This window comes from Coenobita brevimanus, chromosome 63 (assembly GCF_032717465.1).
Source record: "Coenobita brevimanus isolate Jiangsu-jjx chromosome 63, ASM3271746v2, whole genome shotgun sequence".
NCBI classification, from domain to species: Eukaryota; Metazoa; Arthropoda; class Malacostraca; order Decapoda; family Coenobitidae; genus Coenobita; species Coenobita brevimanus.
Window position 1 is genome coordinate 629,017 of NC_137016.1, and position 23,158 is coordinate 652,174.

The 23,158-nt window shown below is 41.2% G+C and overlaps 1 protein-coding gene across 4 annotated transcripts in view; it reads left to right on the forward strand.

Moving 5' to 3' along the window:
• LOC145404303 (uncharacterized) overlaps positions 1-23,158 on the forward strand; it is a 53,823-nt gene that overhangs the window by 14,762 nt on the left and 15,903 nt on the right. For 3 of the 4 annotated variants that reach the window (XR_013898171.1, XM_080275824.1, XM_080275823.1), the window contains exons 3-7: positions 3,279-3,365; positions 5,966-6,134; positions 7,801-7,976; positions 20,922-21,071; positions 22,061-22,206. Coding sequence is in view for 3 of the 4 variants with exons in the window: in XM_080275824.1 (XP_080131950.1) it covers positions 3,279-3,365; positions 5,966-6,134; positions 7,801-7,976; positions 20,922-21,071; positions 22,061-22,206 (728 nt within the window). In the remaining variant the exon portion in view is untranslated. Of the gene's footprint in view, positions 1-3,278; positions 3,366-5,965; positions 6,135-7,800; positions 7,977-20,921; positions 21,142-22,060; positions 22,207-23,158 lie in introns of those variants that run through there. The other variant, XM_080275825.1, reaches the window with a different exon arrangement.

Genomic DNA, 23,158 nt, shown 5'->3' on the forward strand with positions numbered 1-23,158 from the left:
TTGTGATACCAACTCTAAAGTATGGAAGTGAAGCTTGGACGTTGTTGGAAGCACACAAGTCAAGAGTGAGAGCAGTGGAAATGAGTTATTTAAGAGGAGCCTGTGGAGTCACATGGAGAGATAGGCTGACAAATGAGGATATATAGGAGCATTGTGGTGTGGATTTGGATGTGATAGGAAGCTTTAGGAGGAATACACTGAGGTGGTTTGGCCATGTGGAGAGGATGGAGGGTGAAAGACTGAGGGAGAGAGTGTATGTGAGTGACATGGAGGGGGGGAGAGGGAGGGGGAGGCCTAGGATGAGATGGAGGGATGGAGTGGAGAGGTATATGAGAGAGGGGGGTTTGAGTTGGGAGCAGGGCAGTGAAATGGCGGGGGACAGGGCGACTTGGAGGCGATTTGTTTGTGGCCACCCCGAACGGGATTGAGGCGTCTGGCAATAGATATATATATATATATATATATATATATATATATATATATATATATATCTGAGCAGCAGAAGGATTTTCCAATGAGATAGGAAAATGAGAAAAGCAGGCCAGGGGCACACAAGGATACTTTGTTTAAATTTTTGTCAGATGTCATGTCAGGCAAGTTTTACCTTCATGGCTGCAGTGTGTCTAAATTGGACAAAAATTCCTTGGTACACATCATTTGTTTTTGTGAATTTAATTCCTCCAAGGCAGTTTATTGGGAGTTAATTAAAACAAAGGTATTGCAAATTAAAACATAGTTGTTGCAAAAATTACAGATCAGTAACAAATACAGTGAGTCCTTGAAATATGAAAACTCAAAGTACGAATTTCTGATGGTACGAGAGTGAGGAATGTAGGACAAATTCCACAATACGAAAGTATCTGTCTCAATGATATGAAAAGAGATACGAAAGGAAATACGAAATTTTCAAAATGGGCGCACTGCACAGCGCCACGCTCGCTTGCAGCTAGAAAACAAACTAATCCCTCTCTGGTAAACACATTTCTCGCGCGCTTCCCAGTTGAGTCACGTCCGTCCTCTCTTCTCGGCTTCGCTGTACGTTACGCGGTTTTTCGTTGTTCTTCCTGCTTTCCTACTTTCACCATGCCTCCCAAGTGCTCTGCATCATCTTCAGCATCCAGGAAGCCAGCTGCCAAGAAGAAACAACACCGTACTCTGACTCTGGAGAGGAAATTGGAAATTATTAGGGTCCACCATATGACTTAGCACCATATCTCCACGAATGTTCAGCCCGCAGCACAGGTCTGTATTTAACTGTACAGTGTACTAATACTACAGTACAGTAATTAGTTGTATGTTTTATTTTTTAATGTCTGTACAGTCGTATAGTACTGTATACGTGTATTGCATACTTCTAAATAGGAGGGGTAAAGTTTCAGTGGGGGTCCAAAGGGATCCTGGAACGCATCCCCCCCTATATATGTATATTACAATGGGAAAAATCATTCCGATAAACGAAATTTTGGATTACGAAAGTTTTTTTTGGTCCCTATCCCTTTCGTATTTCGAGGACTCACTGTACCATGAAAATCACAATAAAACTAGTGTTAATCACAGTAAGGTGGTGTGGCATACTAGGCTACACTGGTGTTGTGGGGGAAGGAAATCACACCTGATATGAATGGACGAGTGGTTACGGAAGGTATGAGACGTTTAAATTTAAGAGAAGACGCAGAGGACAGAGATAGGTGGAGATGACTCATATCACGTCCGACCTCGGCACTGGGAAGAGAAGGACGCTAAATGATGATGATGATGTTGATTCCCTTAACTCTGTCAACAAGTTTCCTACTCTGCAAATACAGCACTGATAAGTGCTGGTGGCACCAATATAGATGAATTTCATGTATGTTGGCTTGAGTAATAACATTGAACAACAGTAGAATTGGAAGTCTTCAGTTAGTTAATTGATCACTGTGGCAAAGTTGTCCTCAAACTAATATGCTGGTGATGTTATTTTCATTATTTGAGGGGCACCAACTCAGCAGATGTTTGTGGGTTCCCTGCTAAATACCGAGAGGAAGCAGTTTTGAATTACATCTAAAGAATTCATGAGTGACATGGTCTAATGTATGTAGCAAAGTATGTACTGTACTATTTATTGTCAGTTTGATCCGTGATTTGTACAGTATATGAGTATACTTGTCTGATCTGAGTGATTAGCCCACAAAGCCCATTATTCAAAGCATGGATACCGTTATGTCTCCTTTTAGATGGAAAGTTTATTTTTATTTTAAATAATTATGTACTGTAAAGTGAGTTAAGATGATATAGTGACATAACATTTGTAATTTGTAAAATATCCTTAGATTAGGTAGTGCTTAACTCCCATCTGCCGGGTAACATCTATACACATCACAATGTGTCGTCCAGGCGGCCGCCGGGTAGCAGCTATACTCGCAAGTGTCTTCTCGGCACCAAAGAGTAGGGAGGGAGTCCCTCTGTAGCACGCAGGCGAGAGTCAGTCTCTTCCTTGTTTTTGCCAGGTGTACAACAGTGTCTTCAGGTTCCTATTTGTCTGATTCTGTCTGTGGCACCTGTAGTCAATTGCATCATCCACCCCTGCCAAGCGTCATTCCAACGATACTAGAGGAGGGCTCATTGATAGTGCCATAATGCATGCTTTGGATGCAACAGTGTCTGGTTTATCTAGTAATGGAGAAGTTATCATTTATAACGTTGAGAGCAAATCCGTAGTCGGCGCTGCGGGCAGACGCACGAACACTTCCCGCTCTCGCGCCTAAAATTAGTTCTCCTCATATCAGTGCAGTGACCGACAGACCTAGGGATTCCTTTCATTCGCAAGAGGAAGAATTGTTGAGTAATATGGTCGTTAATTTGTTTCCCTAAGTGCTAGACTTTCCTAGATGTTAAAGTTTGAAACAAGCAATTCCCAGGATATTGCCTGTAGTGAGGTGACAACTGCGTTTAAAGTAGCCCGGCATTTGGGGGTTAATCAGGCTAGTGAAATACAAGCAGTTGTTTGTACTGTACATGGAAAACCCTGCGGGAATAATTGCTGCGGGTTAGGGAAACAAACAAGCTAGTGCTTGGCTACAAAGCTTTAGTTAAGCATTTGACTACAGCAACAGTGCGTTTGCATATTTTTGAAAACCACCGTACTTTTCCAGAGATTAAATGTGAAGGAATGAGTACAGTAAGTAATGATACACATTGAGCTAATGCCATGATACATCCTTGCATTACACAGAGATGTATGGTTGGGTTATGGTTCATGTAATTAAGATAAAAATATAGATTGCATGTTTCATTTGCAGATCCCGGTCACGTACACCACGACGTCACCGATCACGTAGTGGATCTCCTCGCAATGGCCATGACAGTCGACGTTCCAGACGCTCACGGTACAGTATTCTGACAATCTAATCTGATCTCACTTTATCTCAGAACTCTCCTTTCCTCTCCTCTCTGGGCTCCTTTCCTCTGATATGCACTGCTCTGCACTTTTCCTGTCTCTTTTCTCTGATACATACTGCTCTTATCTCCGCACTCCATTGCTTTCCTCTGTTGTATACCGCTCTTATCTCCGTAGCTTTCCTCTGTTACATACTGCTCATATATCCATTGCTTCCTTCAGCACTCTTCTCAGCTGTTTGTTTTGTTTCCTCTCCTCTCTCCTCTAATCAGGTCTTCACTGCTCTCTCCTTCCTTTTCCTTTCCTCTCCTCTGCTCTGTACTGGGATAAGGCAACATTGGGGTCCAGTGGACAGCACATAGAAGCCACAGCTGTAGTTAGTACAGGTATCCCTTGTTTAACTTCAGGTAGTAGGTGGGTGGCTGTTTGGTAGCAGTAGTAGGTGGGTGGCTACCATCAGCCCAGGAGGTATGACAGTGAGAGAGTGTGAAATGTAACTATAATCTTGGTAACCAAACACACAATCATCAGCCTTCTGCAGGAAGCATTCAGCCACAGTACAATCCCTTGATGGTCTTTCTTCTGAGTGTCAGAATCCAGGCAGAGACTTCCATTGTTAGATACCTGTAGTATTGTACTTAAATTTTTCAGATTTTCTTCCAAGAAGAAAATTTACTGGTTTTGGCACGTGATTTAACTTGCAGTCCATAGAACACAACATCTGTACCATGACCAAGACCAGTATGGAGATTCCATACTAGGAGGCATGGGATCATTTATTAGTATGTACTGTATATGTTAAGTATCCCTGGTTCAGGAGTAGGGATGCATTACTCCAGAACTTATCGTTAAGCAAATTATCATTAAATGAGGGGTTAATAACATGGGTTCACTGAGGGATACCTCCTAGCATTCTGAGTGAACCTTTCAGTGGCATTCTTTCACCTGACCCAAGTCCAGACTCAGTTGAGATTTAATCCATTGTAAATAGATTATCAAGCACACAGTAGACCATGGTGATACAAAGTCACAGCTTAGTTATTCCGTCAACATCAGCCAAGTCGAGCTCTTCGTTGGTGATTGGCTGGCTGTTTCCTGCTCAGCTTCTCATAAACAAACAAAAACAGGGGGACCAGGATTATTCCACTTTGTCTCATTTATAAGTAGACTCAGATATAATGTACAGTACCGTATGTGGATTACATAATCTATGGTGTGTATTTCTGTAAGAATCATTGAAATGGAAAGATCAGTTTTTGGCATGGAAGTTGATACCACTATTACTGCATGGTGACCATTTCAAACAAACAGCATCCCTCCAAGGTACTCTTAAAATGAATTCATTAACCAGGGAGGTGAAAAAAAAAAAAAAAAATCTGTTGTTATAGCACACTATCTTTAAATGAGGGATACTTTTAATGTTAATATATGGTACAGCATTGTACAATGTATGCTTAGAATTACTGAGTGCCAAAGCACAGGTTTGGAATAACCTTTTTGTGTGGTAAACATACTTCTCATTTACAGTTGGGGAAAAAATGTACAGGTATCCACACCCAGGTGAATGATGGTTTCACAGTAGACATTTTGTTCATTGCTGTTTCTGTTGTATATATTTATTTCTGTTTAAGCTCCCATCTTTGATCATCATACCACAATAGCTTGATATTTGAAGTTGCTCACATTCTCCGTTTCCCGTCCATTTCAGCCTCACTATGCACTCCATGCCTCTCAAAATCCATAAATTACTCTGGTACATTTACTTTCATATTTTGTGTAGTACGTACACACCCTTCCAGCCGCAGTCAAGCGCTGCAGCTGCCATTCTTCGCTTAACAGAACAGTGTAATCAGCAAACAGGCAATATGCACACCTTGCCGTCTCTTCTGTATAACATCCCCATGTGTGTTGAATAACCAGAGACATGACATATTCCTATTTCAGTTCAGTATTCAGCTCACATAGTTCATCTTCCTCATGCACTGTTGCATGTACACCCTCATGCATACTCTTAACAGCATTAACAGTATCCCATATACTCCCTGTATTCTCATCATCTTCCACATTGCGTATCTTCCGTGTTATATGCTTTCTCCAGATCCAGGAAGGCAACATACAAACGTTTCCCTTCTGTACATCATTTTCTAGTATACATCTGAAAAGGAACATTGATCTACACACACCATCCCTTCCTTAAAAGTTTTAAATCCTTATGTTGTTTCAACAACTGTCCTACAATCATCTTTTCCTCTATAGGACAAATACCCCTGTAATCACACTGCATTATTCAAAACTGACTACCATGGTCTTTTAAATGGTGATTCAGCTGTACTGGGGGTAGTATTTCTCAAGGTATGTATTTTGGGGTGAAAACCAGTCCAGGATTGTATGTATCCTTTGTGTAACTTCTTTTTACAAGTGTAATTGGTCATGAACCAGCAAAAAATCCAGCTTGGTGTAATAATGACCTTTGGGAGTAAAGAAACTTTTGTCAGATTTTTGTTACACATTATTGTATTTATTGTTTTATCCATATTTAAGGATGTTTCCATAAGCTCGAGATGACACTGACAAATTTCTGATTTTTAGGTCACCAATGTCAAATCGGAGGAGGCATATCGGGACCCGTGACAACCCAGAACCTTCCAAGTGTTTGGGTGTATTTGGTCTCAGTGTGTATACAAGCGAGCGGCAACTGCACAGCATTTTTGACAAGTTTGGACCATTAGAAAAGGTTCAGGTGGTCCTCGACTCAAAGGTAAGATACCATTGACAGAACTGGCCTTTTAATATTTTAAATTGATTAGGTGCCTAGAGGTTGTACAGTGGGCATTGAGGAAATTTAGGACTGGCAGAAAGGCTGTTACACATGAGTGTTGATTGTGTATAGCAGAGTGTGTAAAGTTGGTGTTGCATCAGTAGTGTCCTGTCTTGAGTTCCATTCTGTTAACCCTTAAAGTACGATGACTGACTATCATCAGTTTGCAAGTTTACCACATAGAGTCCAATGACTGACAATTGCAGAAGGTCTGTCAAAAACTGCCGAGCACTAAGCGGGCCCCTTTTATGACATAAATGATTCCTACCCAATCAGAACTAGGAGATGAGGTGATGGGATGGAAGACCTTGCCCCCTCACCAGGTCGGTTGGGGGGGACCCATCCCCAGCCACTTCTCCATCTACCTCTTGCTAATTGGATACAGCCTGCTTTGTCCCCTCCTGCCCAATCTACTCACCAATACCACATCTACATTGTATAGGGGGTGTCTCATGCCTGTTCACCTCCCCTCCTCCTCCACTTCCCTCCACCCTCCCTTTATATCGCAGTTTCCCTGCTGTGATCACTTTGTATGATTCTTCCCGCATAATACCACTTCCCCTTCATTGGGGGGGTGTCGTCCTCCCTCCCCCACTCCACCTCCACCTTCCTCCTTTCCTATCCTTTGTCCCGAATATGACTAGGTAATTTCCCTGCCATGACCTGTGTCTGTGTACCCCCCCCCCCCCCCCTTTTTTTTTTTTTTTTTTTTTTTTTTTTTTTTTTTTCATGCTGACTCCTGCACCTAGTGTCATCAATAGAAACATATTTTACATTGATTTCAGTGATTTTGGTAAGGCTTTTTAGTGAAAATTAGGTTTTTGCTGAAGTTTTTGAGTTGAGGGTGGAAATTCCCCTCCCCCCCTTTTTTTTTTTTTTTTATCGCAGACTGATACACTTAGTTTTGTCAGTAGAAACATATTTTACATTGATTTCATTGGTTTTGTTAAGGTTCTTAAGTGAAAATTAGGTTTTTGATGATACTTTCATGTTTTCTCTCCTACTGTGAGGGGGAACTTATATAATCTTTGATGGGCGGTTTTGCAGTAACCATTAGGCCCAGGGGAATGAGACTGGCATTTTCAGGTGTGTAAATTCAAGATCTTGAAATCTATAAGGAAACATTTTTGCCTTGGTGAAAGTTGAAAAAAAAGACATGCCTGTGTGTGTTTCTGTTACTTAATTTTCCCTTTTACAACAATTTGGACCCACTAAATACACATTAGTATGTATTAGTGGATCCATATTATTGTAAATGGTAAATTGGGCTTCAGCACTTGGGATGCCTTGTACCAGTTGGTATAATTCCCATAGGTTTTGTGCTCATGCACTCGCCATGCTAGGTACCAGTTTATGTGACAACCAAGGGATTGCTGTATTGGTTCTCTGTTGAAGGTGTCTGTTCCTGGTGTAGGTGTTAGTTGGAGGTGAGGAAGTCTGTATATTCAAGGGTAGAAGAGGGTGCTTATGTAGTACATACGGATAAGATGACTGTTGGCAGTAAATGGGTGACTGGTTATCTTACTACAGGACACGAGTTATGCTTGTCAAATATTAAAAGAAGGTAACTCCTTACTGTACTACCCTTAACTTTCGTCTCTTCCAGACTGGTAAATCAAGAGGTTTTGCCTTTGTGTACTTTGAATCCATGAAGGATGCGACTGAGGCAAAAGACGAGTGTTCAGGCATGGAGATTGATGGCAGGAGAATCAGGGTGGATTACTCCATTACCAAACGACCACACACTCCCACCCCAGGCATTTACATGGGACGACCAACCACGTGAGTCACCAGGCTTCCATGGGTCATTTGTTTAGTGTAACAACAGATGTAGATTTTTTTTTTTTTTTTTTTATTTATTTTTTTTTTTTTAAATAATAATAATAAGATCGAAAGGTTAAAGTATCAGCACTTCATTTTGTATTGTGATAATGGATTTACTGGATACCCATTGATTATTTGCCATTCAGTCATATTTTTGGTCATATATTTAACCATATAGTGAATTAGTTTGGATTTTTAAATACTGTACATATTTTGTTTCAGAATGACGTGCATATCATAATCATTACCATCCTAACCTGGTAATGTGTTGATTTACCGATAAGGAAAGAAAGTTATGAACATAGCTCAGTAAAATTTCTATGCATATCATTCATTCATCAGCCATTGCTCCATTGCACAATACGGCATGGTATGGTAAATATTGTTGACCTCTTCATTGTACCAAGCAGTATCTAAATTAAAATTATTTATAGAATAAGAAGTTCACCATTAGTCCTTGGTCATTCCTCCTTTTGCTTACAGTACAGCTATTGGTAGATATATGGTATGTAGCAATCATTTAGAACTAAATGATGTGATGATGATGAGCCTGATCATTTGTGTTACTAAGATTGGATGGGGTAATAGGGATATGATGAAGTTATGATTCACTGGCGACTGTCAGAGGACCGAAGCTATTTATAGCACATACGTTCATTGTAATAGTGTTGATTTTCAGGAGATCTGGTTTTCATCTTTGCAATTTATTGGGACATCTATCTCTCCATTGCTAGACATCTTAATTCTGCAAGGGGTGGTCACAAACAAATCACCTCCATGTTGCCATGTTCCCTCCCATTTCACTGCGCTCCCCCCCAGCCCACAGCCTCATCTCTCATATGCCTCTCCATTCCATCCCTCCTTGTCATCATAGGCCTCCACTTCACTCACATACACTCTATTTGTTAGTCTCTCGCTCTCCATTCTCTCCACATGGACAAACCACCTCATTGTATTTCTCTAATGCTTTCTATCACATTCACATCCACACCACAATGCTCCTTTAGCTATTTCCTCATTGGTCAGTCTGCCTCTTCATGTTACTCCACATGCTTCTCTCTGGTAACTCATTTCCATTGCTTTCACTCTTGACTTGTTTCCCTCCAACAAGGTCCAAGCTTCACTTCCATATGTTAGAGTTGGTATCATAATACTATCTTGCAGTGACCCCCCTCTCCCCCAAATCATCAAATCCTGTGTTGCCCCATAAGGAGCTTCAGGAGCCCAGGGTTAGGCAAGTTGATTCTGACATTTAAGATGAGAGTGACTATTCTTACTCATCCCTGAGTGGCTTTATGTGAGCAGTAATCCCCAACCATCCCTTGGATATAAACCTGCACAGGCTCAGTCCGATTGGAGCACCTTAATTACTCACTAAATCACCAGGTGCCATAATTTGGTTATATGATTACCACCCAGTGTAGTAAATGGTTTCCCTCATTAACCAATGACTTCCAAGAGAAAGACACCAAAAAATTGTAGAACTTTACTTGGACACACACTTAACCATTTCTCAGCACAGAAGTAACATCAGTGCCTTGAAGACACTAATAGGTACTACAGCAGCACAACAAAGAATTTAAGGCACTGACTGTATCCTTTCTGAAGAAGCCAGCATTTGCAAAACACTGATTAACCCCCGGGGGGTATCTGATGTCGCACGCTCCTCCCTACGGGGGATTTCATGATTTTGGAAAAAATACACTTCAAACCCTAGTACTGTATCTGCCAAACTATAACAGCTAGAGAAAAAAATTAAAGATACATAAGACCCACCAATGTCTTTCATATGAAAGTATCCCCACGTCTCCAGGTGGTCCCATTGATGAGTAAGGATAAGTTAAAGTTCAAAGGGTGGCGGCAAGATGCTTGTGGCTATACACGTCAACCGGTGTTGCTCCACGGCCAAAATCATGAGGGCTATACACGTCAACCACCACATAGTGTGCCCCTGTTTTGCACTTGTTTTCTCTGTACAGATGGAAATACTCCATGGGAATTGTTTACAGACAGTTCTTTAGAAAACCCATTAACTGTCCCATCTGAAGCTGGACCCTAACCTCAACCAGTACAACCATGGATAAGCTGTTTATTAGTAAAAACGTGGGAGGGGGGGGAAGCACCTAAACCACAATATAGATCTTGTACGCCAAACTTACAACGATTTGAAGATGAGAGGAACATAGGTTATTGCTTACCCATTCCAACCTTGCAACTTCATATTGCATTATTCCCATCCACCAAAAAACAAGAAATGAACAACTGCCCAACACAACAAAGAGTATCTCGGCAACATCCTCCCCTCCACCCAACATTACAGACCACAGACATTTATATAAACACATAGACAGCACAGCCATCCAAAACCTTCAACCATTCAGCTTCCTTCAGGAACCACCAACAAACATACACCCTTGTAAAACTATCTTACCCAGAGAGACAACAAGAAATAAAGCTAGACTGCGATGTGGCCACCACCCTTACCTGCTACAGTACCAACACAAAATACTGTACAGCTCGCAGACCATCTACTTAGCCCACATCACAATATATTTACACACCACATGCACCATACTGTTACAGCACAGACAGTGTTTCAACATATGACAACAAAAGACCTCTGGGAACTACTGGCTGAAGTCACCGATTTCCTGTGGTTCACTGGGTTCACAACATAAATGAGCCTGGGGTTTCAGCAACAACACTATTATTTTATTTCAGCGCTATGAGTACAGTAATACAGTATTAGTTTCTTCACAAGTTTCGAGTAGTAGATGTAGCAACTAGGTAAGTACAGTATTTCATTTATAGCTCTTGTGATTTTATATTGCTACAGTATTTACAGATTCTGTTGGTTGCATTTTGGGGGAATATGTTTGTAGAAATTCAGGGAGGATTCCTGTAATTATCAAGTCGTGTAATACGTGTCCAGGTAAAGCTTAGTTAAAGAAACAGGCCAAATACATCTTTTGTAGAGCAGAAAAAAAAAAAAAAAAGTCAATAAAGTCATGCTTCATGGGAATCCTCTGGTGTGATGGTAGTGGCAGAATTGCTACTTCTGATATATTTGGTCACTCCCTCTTCTCGTTCTTTTATACTTATGTACTGTTTCACCCTCTTCTTCCACACAACATTGTCATTGTCCTGCAAATTGGTACAGTAAAGCTTCATTACCCTGGTATATTATACTATCTATCTATTGTCAGACGCCGTAATCCCGTAAGGGGTGGCCATTTGACTTTGAGTTATTGGTTTTACGAGGAGGGGCACTAACCCTTCACCAACCCACTTGTTGACACGTAGGGAGCACTTATGGTTTGGTTATATGGTTACCACCCAGCATTGTAAATGGTTTCTTGCCTTACCGGAAACCATTTGGCTTGTCACTCAGTGTAAAGCCACTGGTAAAGGAAAGAAGAGCAATAAGAAGTGACAGGAGAGATGGGAGATATAGGAAGAGAGGAGGGCAGGCACAGAAAAAGAATGATAAAGGCTAAGGAAGAAGTAGGCAGCACTACATCAAGTGAGTGGATGATGGTCTTTGGGAAAAACCCAGTCTGATTTTTCACCAGTACCCCTCCCCCCCCAATCCTGGCTCCCCCCCCCCTAAAACCTCCGCATTTAATGAGAAATATCGAAAATTCGGAGGGAAAGTGCTCACCTGAGCTTAGAAATGCCCAGTACAGGTGACCCTACCCTCACCTGGTACTGTGTTCTCTCGAGCCAGGCTCCAGAGAAGACATTTTCTCTGGGAGGGATAACTATTCCACACCACTCAGAATAGGTAGATATTTATGTATTTGATATGAATTTATGTGTAGTACAAGAGTATACTGGTTTTCATACAGTAATATAGGCGATATAAGCGTTGTTTCACTCACCGAACACATCAACATACCGCACCTTCCTTGGCGACATTGCCTGCTCATCACCTCTGCACATTTCTTCCTCTTGCACCACGTTATGTTTGTCCTCCACATTGTCATCGATTGGAGGATCACTCTCGCCTTGAATTTCGTACTGTAGCGCGACATGTCTTTACTGGCCAGGTCACTGGTAACAGGTGAGTTACCGAGACAGTGGCATGTGGGGCGGGGGGGTCACACGGGGTAAGGCATTGTCCCCACCTGGCCTTGGGTAGAGGAAGGTGTCCCGTGTATACGTACCAAAAATCTTGTGCAAAATTTGAAAAAATGTGCAAATGGCGGACCTTGAAATTGCAATGTGTTTATAGACGTCAGCGGGATGGGGTGGGTTAAACGATCTTATATCTGGAAAGCTTATGCACAGTGTAAGTCTGAGGCAATATTAAAATATGTGGACTTGTGCATTGCTTTATACAATGTTATAGTAAGATATAGAAGAGTGTATGCCTTTAAATGAATACTGGCATTGAAGTACATTATGCTTTGTTTTAGTAATTACAGTCTTGGACTATGGTGTAAGAAGCAGATATTTAGATATTTTGGCAAGATTGTGAAGAAAATTGTAGTATGGACTTAGTGGTAGGTGGGGACGCTCACCATCCACTCACTAGAAGTAGTGCTGCTCTCGGGTGTCTTTCCTCTCCATCATTTCCATCCATCCTCTTGTGTCTTTCTTTCCTTCATTCATTCCTCTTCCTTCTGGCTGTGGGTGACACTACACTGAGTGACAAGCCAAATGGTATCCTGTACACCAGGAAATCATTTACTACACTGGGTTGTTGTTTTCGTTTTTAAAGGCTCCAACATGCTTGCATGTGTCGGCCTTGGTCACCTAATGGCGGCTCTCCATGCTGCACGATCCATTGCAGCCTCCCTGTTCAGTCCCTTAACCCTAAGGTCACACTTAATGACCTCGTCCCATGTCTTTCTCGGTCTACCCCTCATAACCCCACCCCCAATATTAACACTTCTCACCTTCCTCACCCAACTATCATCCCCCATCCTCTCCACATGTCCAAACCACCTCAATCTACCTCTCCTCATCACAACACCAATACACTCCAGTCCCATCCTACCTCTCAACTCTTCCATTGTAAACCCAGCCCCTCCAGGCCTTGGACGCAGGGACGCACTGCACATCCACCTAATCATTGTCATTTCTGTACGTCTGAGCCGGCGAATGTCTTCCTCCTTCACTGCCCAGGTCTCACTGCCATACAGCATTACACTCCTAACACACGCTGCATACAAAGACCCCTTAGCACGTAGGGAGAGCCCCCTCGATGTCAGGAGAGGCAAGAGCTCCCTGAACTTCTTCCAACCACTTCTCACCCTAGCCACAGAGCTAGCTCCAGCCCCACCTCCAGCACACAACATGTCTCCTAAATAACAAAACTCTTCCACATACTCAAGAGATTCACCAGCAAGTTCAATTCTTTCACGTCTGACGATCTCCACCTGCTCACCCCGGCACGCCGTACACATAAAATCAGCATTATCTCGCAGTCTACCTCTGATACCACTACATCTCTTATGCACCCATTTATCACACACACCGCACAAGATGGAATTACTTCCCACGCCCTTGTGGCAAACTGCACATGGCCACTCTCCCTCGTCTTTGACAGTACCGCCACCAACCCTAGATATCATCACTTTTGTTTTATCTGCATTTACCCTTAAACCCTTTTGCCCCATACCATCTCTCCACTTCCTAAACCTTTCCTCCGCCTCCCTTTCATTCTCTGCAATCAACACCAAATCATCAGCATACAACAACTCCCACGGGAGTCCGTTTCTAAAGTCACGTGAAAGGGCTTCAAGTACCATGATAAACAACATGGGACTCAAGACTGACCCCTGATGCACACCAACATTCACGGAAAACTCATCACTCAAATCTCCATTCACTCTCACCCGGGTGTGAGCACCCACATACATGGCCATAACCACCCTAACCAGCCACTCCTCCAAGCCAAGCTTTCTCATTGCCCACTTCACCACCTCTCTAGGGACTCTGTCAAAGGCCTTTTCCAAATCAACAAAAACAAAATAAAGATCCCTTCTCCTACCAATATATTTTTCCTGAAGCTGTCGAACAATGAATATGGCATCAGTGGTCCCCCTACCTGGCATAAACCCAAACTGCATCTCATCAATATTCACTCTTTCTCTAATCATACCTTCTAAAACTCTCTCCATTACCTTCATTATCTGATCTAAAAGCTTTATACCTCTATAATTCCCTTTCCAGGGCATCACCCTTCCCTTTATACACATTTACAATTACACTCTTCAGCCAATCATCTGGGACAACACACTCATAAATAATCCTATTTATCAGGTCAGTGACTAAACTCACCCCTATATCGCCTGAGGCCTTCAACATTTCGGCAGTCAACCCAGACACACCTGCTGCCTTCCCCACCCTCATCCTGCCTATTGCCTCACTCACAGTAGCAGTATCAATCAAAGGCCAAGGGCCAGACACTGGATCTGCTGGCTCCAAACCTTCCCTGTCCCAGTCAAACTCCTCATTCAACAACCGGTTATAATGCTCTCTCCATGCATCTTTAATATCCTCACTGTTCACCACTACCCTTCCTTCATCATTCTTCACACACTGCTCACCTATGATATCCCGATTATCCCTCTTCACCTGACCTGCCACCCTAAATATATTTTTCCTTTCCCCATGATTTAGGTTATCAAGTAATTGTCTCTGTGACTCAGACTTTGCCCTGTATACCTCTCTCCTAGCCCTACGCTTGGCAGCCAAATATTCCTCTTTGCTACCACCCTTCTTCCATTCCCGGAAAAGCCTTCTGTTCTCCTTAATTGCAGCTTCTACACCCTCATCCCACCATGAAGTTACTTTATGTCTTGGTGGTCCTCTTGTCCAGCCGCATGTTACATCAGTAACTCTCAAGAAATTGTTCTTGAGGGCTCTGTACTGTTCATTAACGCCTCTGTCTACAGCTCCCTGTTCAGCCACCACTCTCCTCAACTCGCTATAGAAGGCATCCCTTACTACTTGGTTTTTCAGCTTCCATATTTTCCTCCTAGGTACATAAGTCCTCTTTTTCATCATTTGTTCTTTAAGCACCATATCACAAATCAGTAGTTTGTGCTGCTGCACACACTCCTCACTTCCTATAACTTTAACATCCCTCACTAACCTCCTATTGGCCCTCCTAACCAGAAAATAATCTATCTGACTGCTATTTCCCCCAGACTCATACGTAATTAACCTACTGTCTCTTTTCCTAAAATATGTGTTGCACACAATCATGTCCGTTGCCTCCCCAAACTCGAGTATCCTTTCCCCTTCTGCATTCCTTAGACCATATTTCCAAATTTTGGTGCCTGGTGGTTTAGCGGGTAATTACGGCACTCCAATTGGATTGAGCCTGTGCAGGTTTATATTCAGGGGGTGGTTGGGGTTTATTGCTCACGTAATGCCACTCAAGGATGAGTGAGGCTGGTCACTCTCATTTTAAATATCAGGATCAGCTTGCTTAACCCCAGGCTTCTACACTCCTCATGGGGCAACACAGGATTGGCTGATGATGATGATGATTAGAAAAATTCACTTTTAACCTCTTCAGCCAGTGCATTTACAGTATGTTTTGAAACCGTTGGTCATGCTAGATATTATAGGTTCTTTGATCTGATGGGGGCTGCACATCTCAAAACTTTTTTTCTTTTTTTTCCCACCTACCTCCAGCAAACTTTTTTTTATCAGTTTATGAACGACTTTCCGAACTGAAAGGGGTTAGACAGAGCCTTATGTAATAGTTTTGTTTACGGTTCTTTATGACAAAATAATCTGGTACTAGTCAAAATAAAGTGAAAAATGTCATCATAGTGAAAGGTTTCATAAGGAGGCAGGAATGAACTATGGTCACATTGGGAACACAGTAGAGTACTGTAGTGTGTAATTAGAACAAGTTACCCAAGAATGTATTTGATGTCATATCATTTTAGCTTCAAGAGTAGGTTGGATGGACGTATGACTGGAAAGCGTGGTGAATAACAAATCGTAGGTGCTAAATCTGTGAGGCAGAATTCTACAAGATTATTTTTTGATGCAGCAGTATCTCCAGGAGGAGCCCTTTCTATCTGCCTCTAGTGATTTTTGGAAACAAGGTGCTTCACTCCCATAGACTGAAGGTGAATTATGAAGATGAATTATTTCATGGAATTCTTAGTTCAGGAACAAGTGTACACCAGTATAAATTGTACTGAAGCATTATGCCAGCGTTTCTATGAAGTATGATAATAATATGCTAGAGTTGTCCAGAAAGCAGTTTGTGGCATCCAAACAGTAAAGAAAAATAATAGTTCCTATGATGACAAACAGGGTGGCTTTAGGAGAGGCAGAGGATGTGTGGATCAAATAATTGTTGTGAGACAGATAGTGGAGAAAGCTTGTGGAGAAGGCTTGTGAGAAGGACTATAAGGTGTTTATGTGATGCCCGATCCCTTTTATTGGATGTTGTTGTTTGAGGCTGACTTACAACGAGCACCACAATTGTATCCCTAGGGTTCGTTCGACCCTTATCCTGATATTGTTGGACTAACTGTGGAATCGTTTGGGATCTGAGATTATTCAAAATTAATTTAATTCTCTCCGTCAAATATCACACACAAGGAAAATTGGCCGTTCTGAATAATTACTAATAGGAAAGAAATTTGGTAGCTTGATCGTGAGTAGCGTGACAATAAGAGAATTTTTAGGTAGCGTAACAATAACAACTTTGGGTAGCGTGACAATGCAATAACAGAACTTTATACTCCCAAAACCGATTCAGCACAGGGGTCGAAAACAATTCCCACCAAGGCACGAGGGTTATGAGAAGAAGTTATACAGGATTTGAGAGATATTAGAGAGGAATGACAGTGAAAATAATCTTTTCAAAATGCTGAATTTACTAATATCTCTCCTTTCTTTAAATCACATTACATTATACTATTCAATTTACTAATAAATGACAACTTAAATTGATTTTTCTCTAAGAAATGAAACTTTACTTTTTTATAGAACTCTAGATTTTTCAATCATTTAACATTTTATTTATTCACAGTACACAGAATTTTCTCCACAATGAATTTTATACAGGCACATATACCTCAGTTAGCCAACAAATGTTATTACTCTTTAGATCTCACTCCTCCCCAACATCAGTAAAACTTAACATCCTGGACGAGTTGGTAACCCTTTTGAAAGACGGTACTTCTGACCAAACATTTTAACCACCTACATTACACTTGAAATCCTTCACTCCTGAATGAATTATCAGGTGCTGAGTGAGATTACGCTTCCTACCAAACAGTTCGCCACATTCAGTACACTCGTGGGCATATAGGGCTTTCTCTGAGCACATCAGGCGAGGGAGTTTGCCTTGGGGACTTAGGGTGCTCTACGAGCTCACCTGGCGTGGGAGAGCTCTAGGCCCCCAGAAGAAATGTTACACCCGACTCCATCGATACACTATATACCAAAAGAAAAATCACGACTATTCTCCTTTCACAAGATAAATTCACTAAACAATTACATAATCAAAAGAACTAATCACTGTGTTTTGTGTAAATGGTAAGTGCACAATGTAAATCCTAACGAACTTTGCTAGGGCAGTTACAATATGGCGGTTAGAGGGAGTTTTTGAGGTGGCGTTTTCACAGCATCTGTACGTGGCACGGAGACAAAACTGAGAGTGAGCGAGGAGCTGGCTAACGCGGGAAACTAAGCGACTTGGATGACGTGTAGGGTACTTTTGCTTTACCCCATATGAGGGTCACAATTCTAAACTTCTGATTCTGAACGGATGCAGATATTAATTTTCTTTACTCTCAATAATTTTCTTTACTCTCAATCTGACAGCGAAAATTTAGTTATTCTAATTATCCCACACAAAGAGTTGTAAGTTGAATCAACAGCGGTCGCTAGCATCCTCTCGGCGAGGAATACATTACCCAACTATTACGTCATGTCCTCGGGTAATAGCTAACTAAAATTTTTAACGACTTTCCCCCTCTATACGATATTATTTCTTCTATAAGCTTGTTAATCGACAACATTATGACTTTACTATGATTGCATCAGATCTGATCTAATAGAAAATGAGTACAGACGATACGCCACTCAAATACCCCACGTATGCCTCCAGCAAAGCTTCACCTACAGTATGTACAAATATTCTTAAGGACTAGCACAGCATAAATGAGATTTATGATCTTACAGCTACAGAAATGATAATAAAAAGAACATGTATTAACTACTAGGTACAAGCATGTTTCTATACCTTAAGCCTAGAATGGATTAGGATAAACACTTACAAATGTATAGCTTACGTACTAAAGCCTTAACTGACACGACTTCCTCATGTTTTGTCTCTTGTGGCATTACATTTATGACATTTATGGATCTGGAAAAGCGTATAACAAAGTAGATAGAGAAGGGTTGTGGAAGGTTTTGCACATGTACGTTGTAGATGGTAAGCTGCTAGGTGCCGTCAAGAGCTTTTATGATGGTAGTGAGGCATGTGTAAGGGTAAATGGGCACGATCAGTGTGGGCATGCAGCAAGGTTGTGTGATGTCCTCATGGTTGTTCAAGACATATAGGGATGGGGTGATGAGAGAAGTAAGAACATGAGTAATGGAGAGAGAGATAGCATTGGTAATGATTGGTGATGGATGGAATATCTCAGATTTGTTGTATGCTAATGATACAGTGCTACTTGCAAATACTGGGCCAGAGCTTGGTAGACTAGTGCAGAGTTTTGTAGATGCCTGTGAGTGTCGAGCCTTGAGAGTAAATTTAGAAAAGAGTAAAGTGATGGTTTTTGAGAGAGAAGGTGACTTCCAGTGTGATGTGATAGTGAATGGAGAGAGACTGAATTGGTGTAAGAGTTCAGATCAGTGATAGAAAAGTGTGGAAAATGTGCAAAAGGAGTGGAAAGTAGTGACACAAGGAAGGAAAGTAGCTGGTGCTATAAAGGCCTTGATAAGAAGCAGAGGCTTGAGTGTTGCAGCTGCACGAGTCTTACATGAAGGAGTGTTAATGCCAACTTTAACATGTGGATGTGAAACTAGGGAGTGGCATGAAAATGAAAAGTCAAGAGTAAGAGCAGTGGAGATGGGACTGCTGAGGAATGTCTGGAGTGCAGAGAGTGGATGGGGTACGGAATAATGTGATATGTGAAAGATGCGGAATGAAGAAGTCTGCAGACACCAGAATGGAAGAAAGTGTACTGAGATGGTACGGTCATGTGGAGAGAATGGATGACAGTAGAGTGATAAAAAAGGTATATCTGAGCGAATCTGAAAGAGGGACGAGGTGAGGTAGGCCAAGACGAAGGTGGAAAGATATGGTGGATGAGTGTTTGAGGAAGAGAGGTATGGAAGTTGATGACGCTAAGGGATTGACTAGAGATTGAGCTGGCTGGATGAATTTTGTGCAGAGAAGTGCATAACCATAGGATCGGCACCCCTTTTTAATGTGACAGCATTCAGATTGGCTCTGTCAGATAGGTATATGTGAAGCTGCAGAATGTAAAAAAATTTTGGCGTATCCAATAGAGCCAGGATTCCGGGGGCTGGAATGATGAGTGAATGGAAGTGTGGCTTATTGAGCTGAGCAAACTTTGACTGTCTTCACGTTGCTACTCCTCGTCCTGCCCTAGGGTGGGAAACGAGGTCTGGATGATGATGATTTTTTTTTTTTTTTTTTTTTTTTTTTTTTTTTTTTTTAAGGCATGTAAATCATAAGTGAAACAGGAATGTCTTGATGCAAAATAGTGTTGCGTTGTAGCAGTGGTTAATGTATCTCCTGGACAAGGCATGTCAGTGTTTGAAATACACTCATTTGTTGTCATATAGGTGACATGTTTTGAAATTAATTTTGCAAAGTAGTAAACAAAATTTATTTTCATTTATTGTGATTGGCTAAGAAAAAAATATTTTCACTTTGCATGAAGGCATATGAGTAATAAAATCTGATTGTATTTGGAACTCAAGATTTTATTTTCATCTATAATTGTTCGTTTTAGCAAGTTCGTAGCTCCTGATGCTTGTCTGTAGACTGTAGTGATGTTGAGAAGCTGCATGTTTCAGTCCTAAAGCGCCCTTATCCACCTAGCACTTTTGCAGTGGCCGCTGAGTAAAGTCCCATATTAGGGTTGTGACGCTTGCATATCCATCTAGTACTCTCGTATGGATTCCAGTTTCATTTTCAGATGTGTAGTACTGTACCGTATACAGTATGTATGTTCCTGATAAACTTTCATGCAAGTCTGTTTATGCTTCATGATGTTCATTTTTGCCTTTTTCTTCCAGTTTTGTCTGGAGGGATTGGTTGGGGAAGTGGGGGGACCCCCCACCCCTTTTTTTTTCTCTCTCTCTCTCTCCCATACTCCAAAACAGGAGCTGTCTTATGAGGGTCAGCTGGCCTGCTGCAATTATCCGCTTTTACTTATGCCCTAATAACATTTCTGAGTAGGAACAGAAATGCTTGGAAGTCCTTTTGTTCAGATGACCCCTCACAAGACGAAGGTAGGGGAAGAAAGTATGCCTGTTATGTACCGTTTCACCTAAGTTCTCAGACTTCACAGCTCACCAATCCCCACAAGAATCTTCCAGCAATATGACATGAGACCCGCAGTTGTGCATGTGTGTGCACTCACTCATTCTGCATGACTTAGAATATGTATTCAGTAATATTTAATATGTGGAGGCACCATTAAAAATACTGAGAAGAGGTTCAAAGTCTGATTCTAGAAAAAAAGTGAAATTTTGGAAGTTGAACCAAGAGGTTCAACTTTTATGGCAGTAAACAGTTAATTTTCACTTTATTGGTATGAATTTTGACATCATTAACTGTATTCAGTTATGAAAGTCAGATTATCATTCATTTTCTTAATGTAGACAAATTGTTTAGGTATTAGAGTAGATTAAAGTGATGGTATTGTATTGCAGACGTGGTGGCGGCCACGATCGTGGGTATGGTGGGAGGGGGGGCAGCGGCAGCGGAGGGTACCGGGGTGGGGACCGATACCGCTCCCCTTCCCCCCGGTACCGGCAGCGCTCCAGTGGCGGCGGCGGGCGACGGGACTATTATGATCGCGGGTATGTAGCTGGCACTGGGCCCCCCCACCACACCTCAAGTCATCAGCCACACACACAGAGGGTTGTGGAGGCAAGCTAACAGGGTGCACAAGCTGATGAACCACAAGTTATTGTCAAGTTTGTTTAAGGCATATCAGCAAGTCATTCAGGTTCCTCTTTGGCAAGTCCCACATCAAACAAATAATAAGAATGAGAAATCAAGTTAAGAATATGAGGATTCTCTAAGATACATGAGGTAAGATGGGATTATCTGAAAATGAAAAGGAAAGGATTATTATTACCAATTGGAACCTTTCTCAATGAAGTTATGCGATTGCCACGTCACTAAAATTCATGTTTGATTTGTTTATTCACTTTCTCTTTGGAGTTTGCACGGATTTGTGGTTACCTTCAGAGGAGTGTGTAAGAGGTTCATATTCTTTTATCCCAGCAGGAATATTGTGCTTTGGAGGTGTATGGCAGATTCAGTTTGTTGTGATTAATGAATGGGAAATTAATAAAGCCATTCTTAGGAGCCTTTTTGCATTATTTATATATATATATATATATATATATATATATATATATATATATGTATGTGTGTGTGTGTATAAAACCCATTATAAACTAATTAGATATACTGGTTTGTCACTAAGAGTGAGTGTTTTAGAATTAAGGCTTTCTGTCCAAATGATTTGATTGTAACCTTTGAAGCATGTGTTATGAAGTGTTGCACTTACTGGTGTGTCTAAATTATTGTGTGTCTTGGGATATCGTGGGTTCAGGTATTATTCATTTAGTGATGTGGAAATCGAGTTACTTCTCTTTAACTGTTGGTTCATCTCTCATGGCTGACATTTTGTTGCTATACAAATTAGAAGTCAGAGAGCTGTTGGCTAAATTTTTTATGGCATATAACCCTTCATGTGTACATAGTTCTCCAGACTAACATTTTGTTTTCCCTCCCTGTGTGGTGGCGTGGTACCGTTCCATGGCGGTGGCTGGGGCAGGTATGATCGTGGCGACAGGAGTTACTACCGGGGAGGATACGACCGCTACGATAGACCCCAGCATTATGATCGCTATGACCGCTATGATCGCACTTATGACAAGTACGACCGCTATGATCGCTCCAGGTCACGCTCGTACTCTCCACGTGAGTATTACATTTTCTCTTGTCACGTTCATGTCTCACTCAAGTGATAGAACTCCATAATTCCGTATAAAAAGTTCTTACAGTTTTTGAAGCTAAGCAACTTTTCACATTACCACTTTGATAAGTGGCAAAAAATGTCTTAATTTCTTTGAAATATTTTTTGGGGGCGCAGTGTTCATAAGGAAGATTTGAAAGAACAAATTTGTGAAAAGATTAACTTGAAGTGAGTACCAACTTAAACTGCAGACAAAATTCTCTTAGAATAAATAAGAAAATGAACAAGTAAATGGATAAAATCCTTGAGCCACCTGTCTATGGAGAGTGTTGGTAAACAAGTACTGTGTTTTATATGGATTCATGGATTTCTGTCACACTACATTGTGAATCCCATAGTGGAACTTTTTTGCTGTATGTATTTATTTTGTTCCGATGGCCTTCTTTGGTGTGGAAAAAATCTTTCATCACCTTTTGTATTGATTGCTACACTATTGCATTTTGTTCTGGCTTGACTGTTGAATTTATTCAGCTGAGAGAAACTCGTAGCAAGTAAAGGGTTAATGAAATGCATAATATGCACACCCCTGATTGGACAGAATCAAAGTGTAAAATACAGAAATATGCTCATTATATGTCCCTTGTTTTGTTATTTAATGTTTTCAAATCCACACTAAAGAAAAATTGCCATAAAATATACTTTGTTAAATTTAAATTTCAATTGCTAGCTCCTCCAATTTACAGTACCAGTAGTTCAGAAGGAATTGTGATATTTAATAATACATTAGATCTTATTAGCTCTTTAAGGTTGGTTGCATCCTTTAGCTTGTATGAAGTTGTCTGGTGGTAGCGGAATGTAGCCCTAAACTTCGTCAGCATCAGCTACAATATATCATAAAAGTCAAGGATGGTAGAAGTGAAAGTGGAACTGTTAAGGGATGTTTGTGAAGCAGAGAGG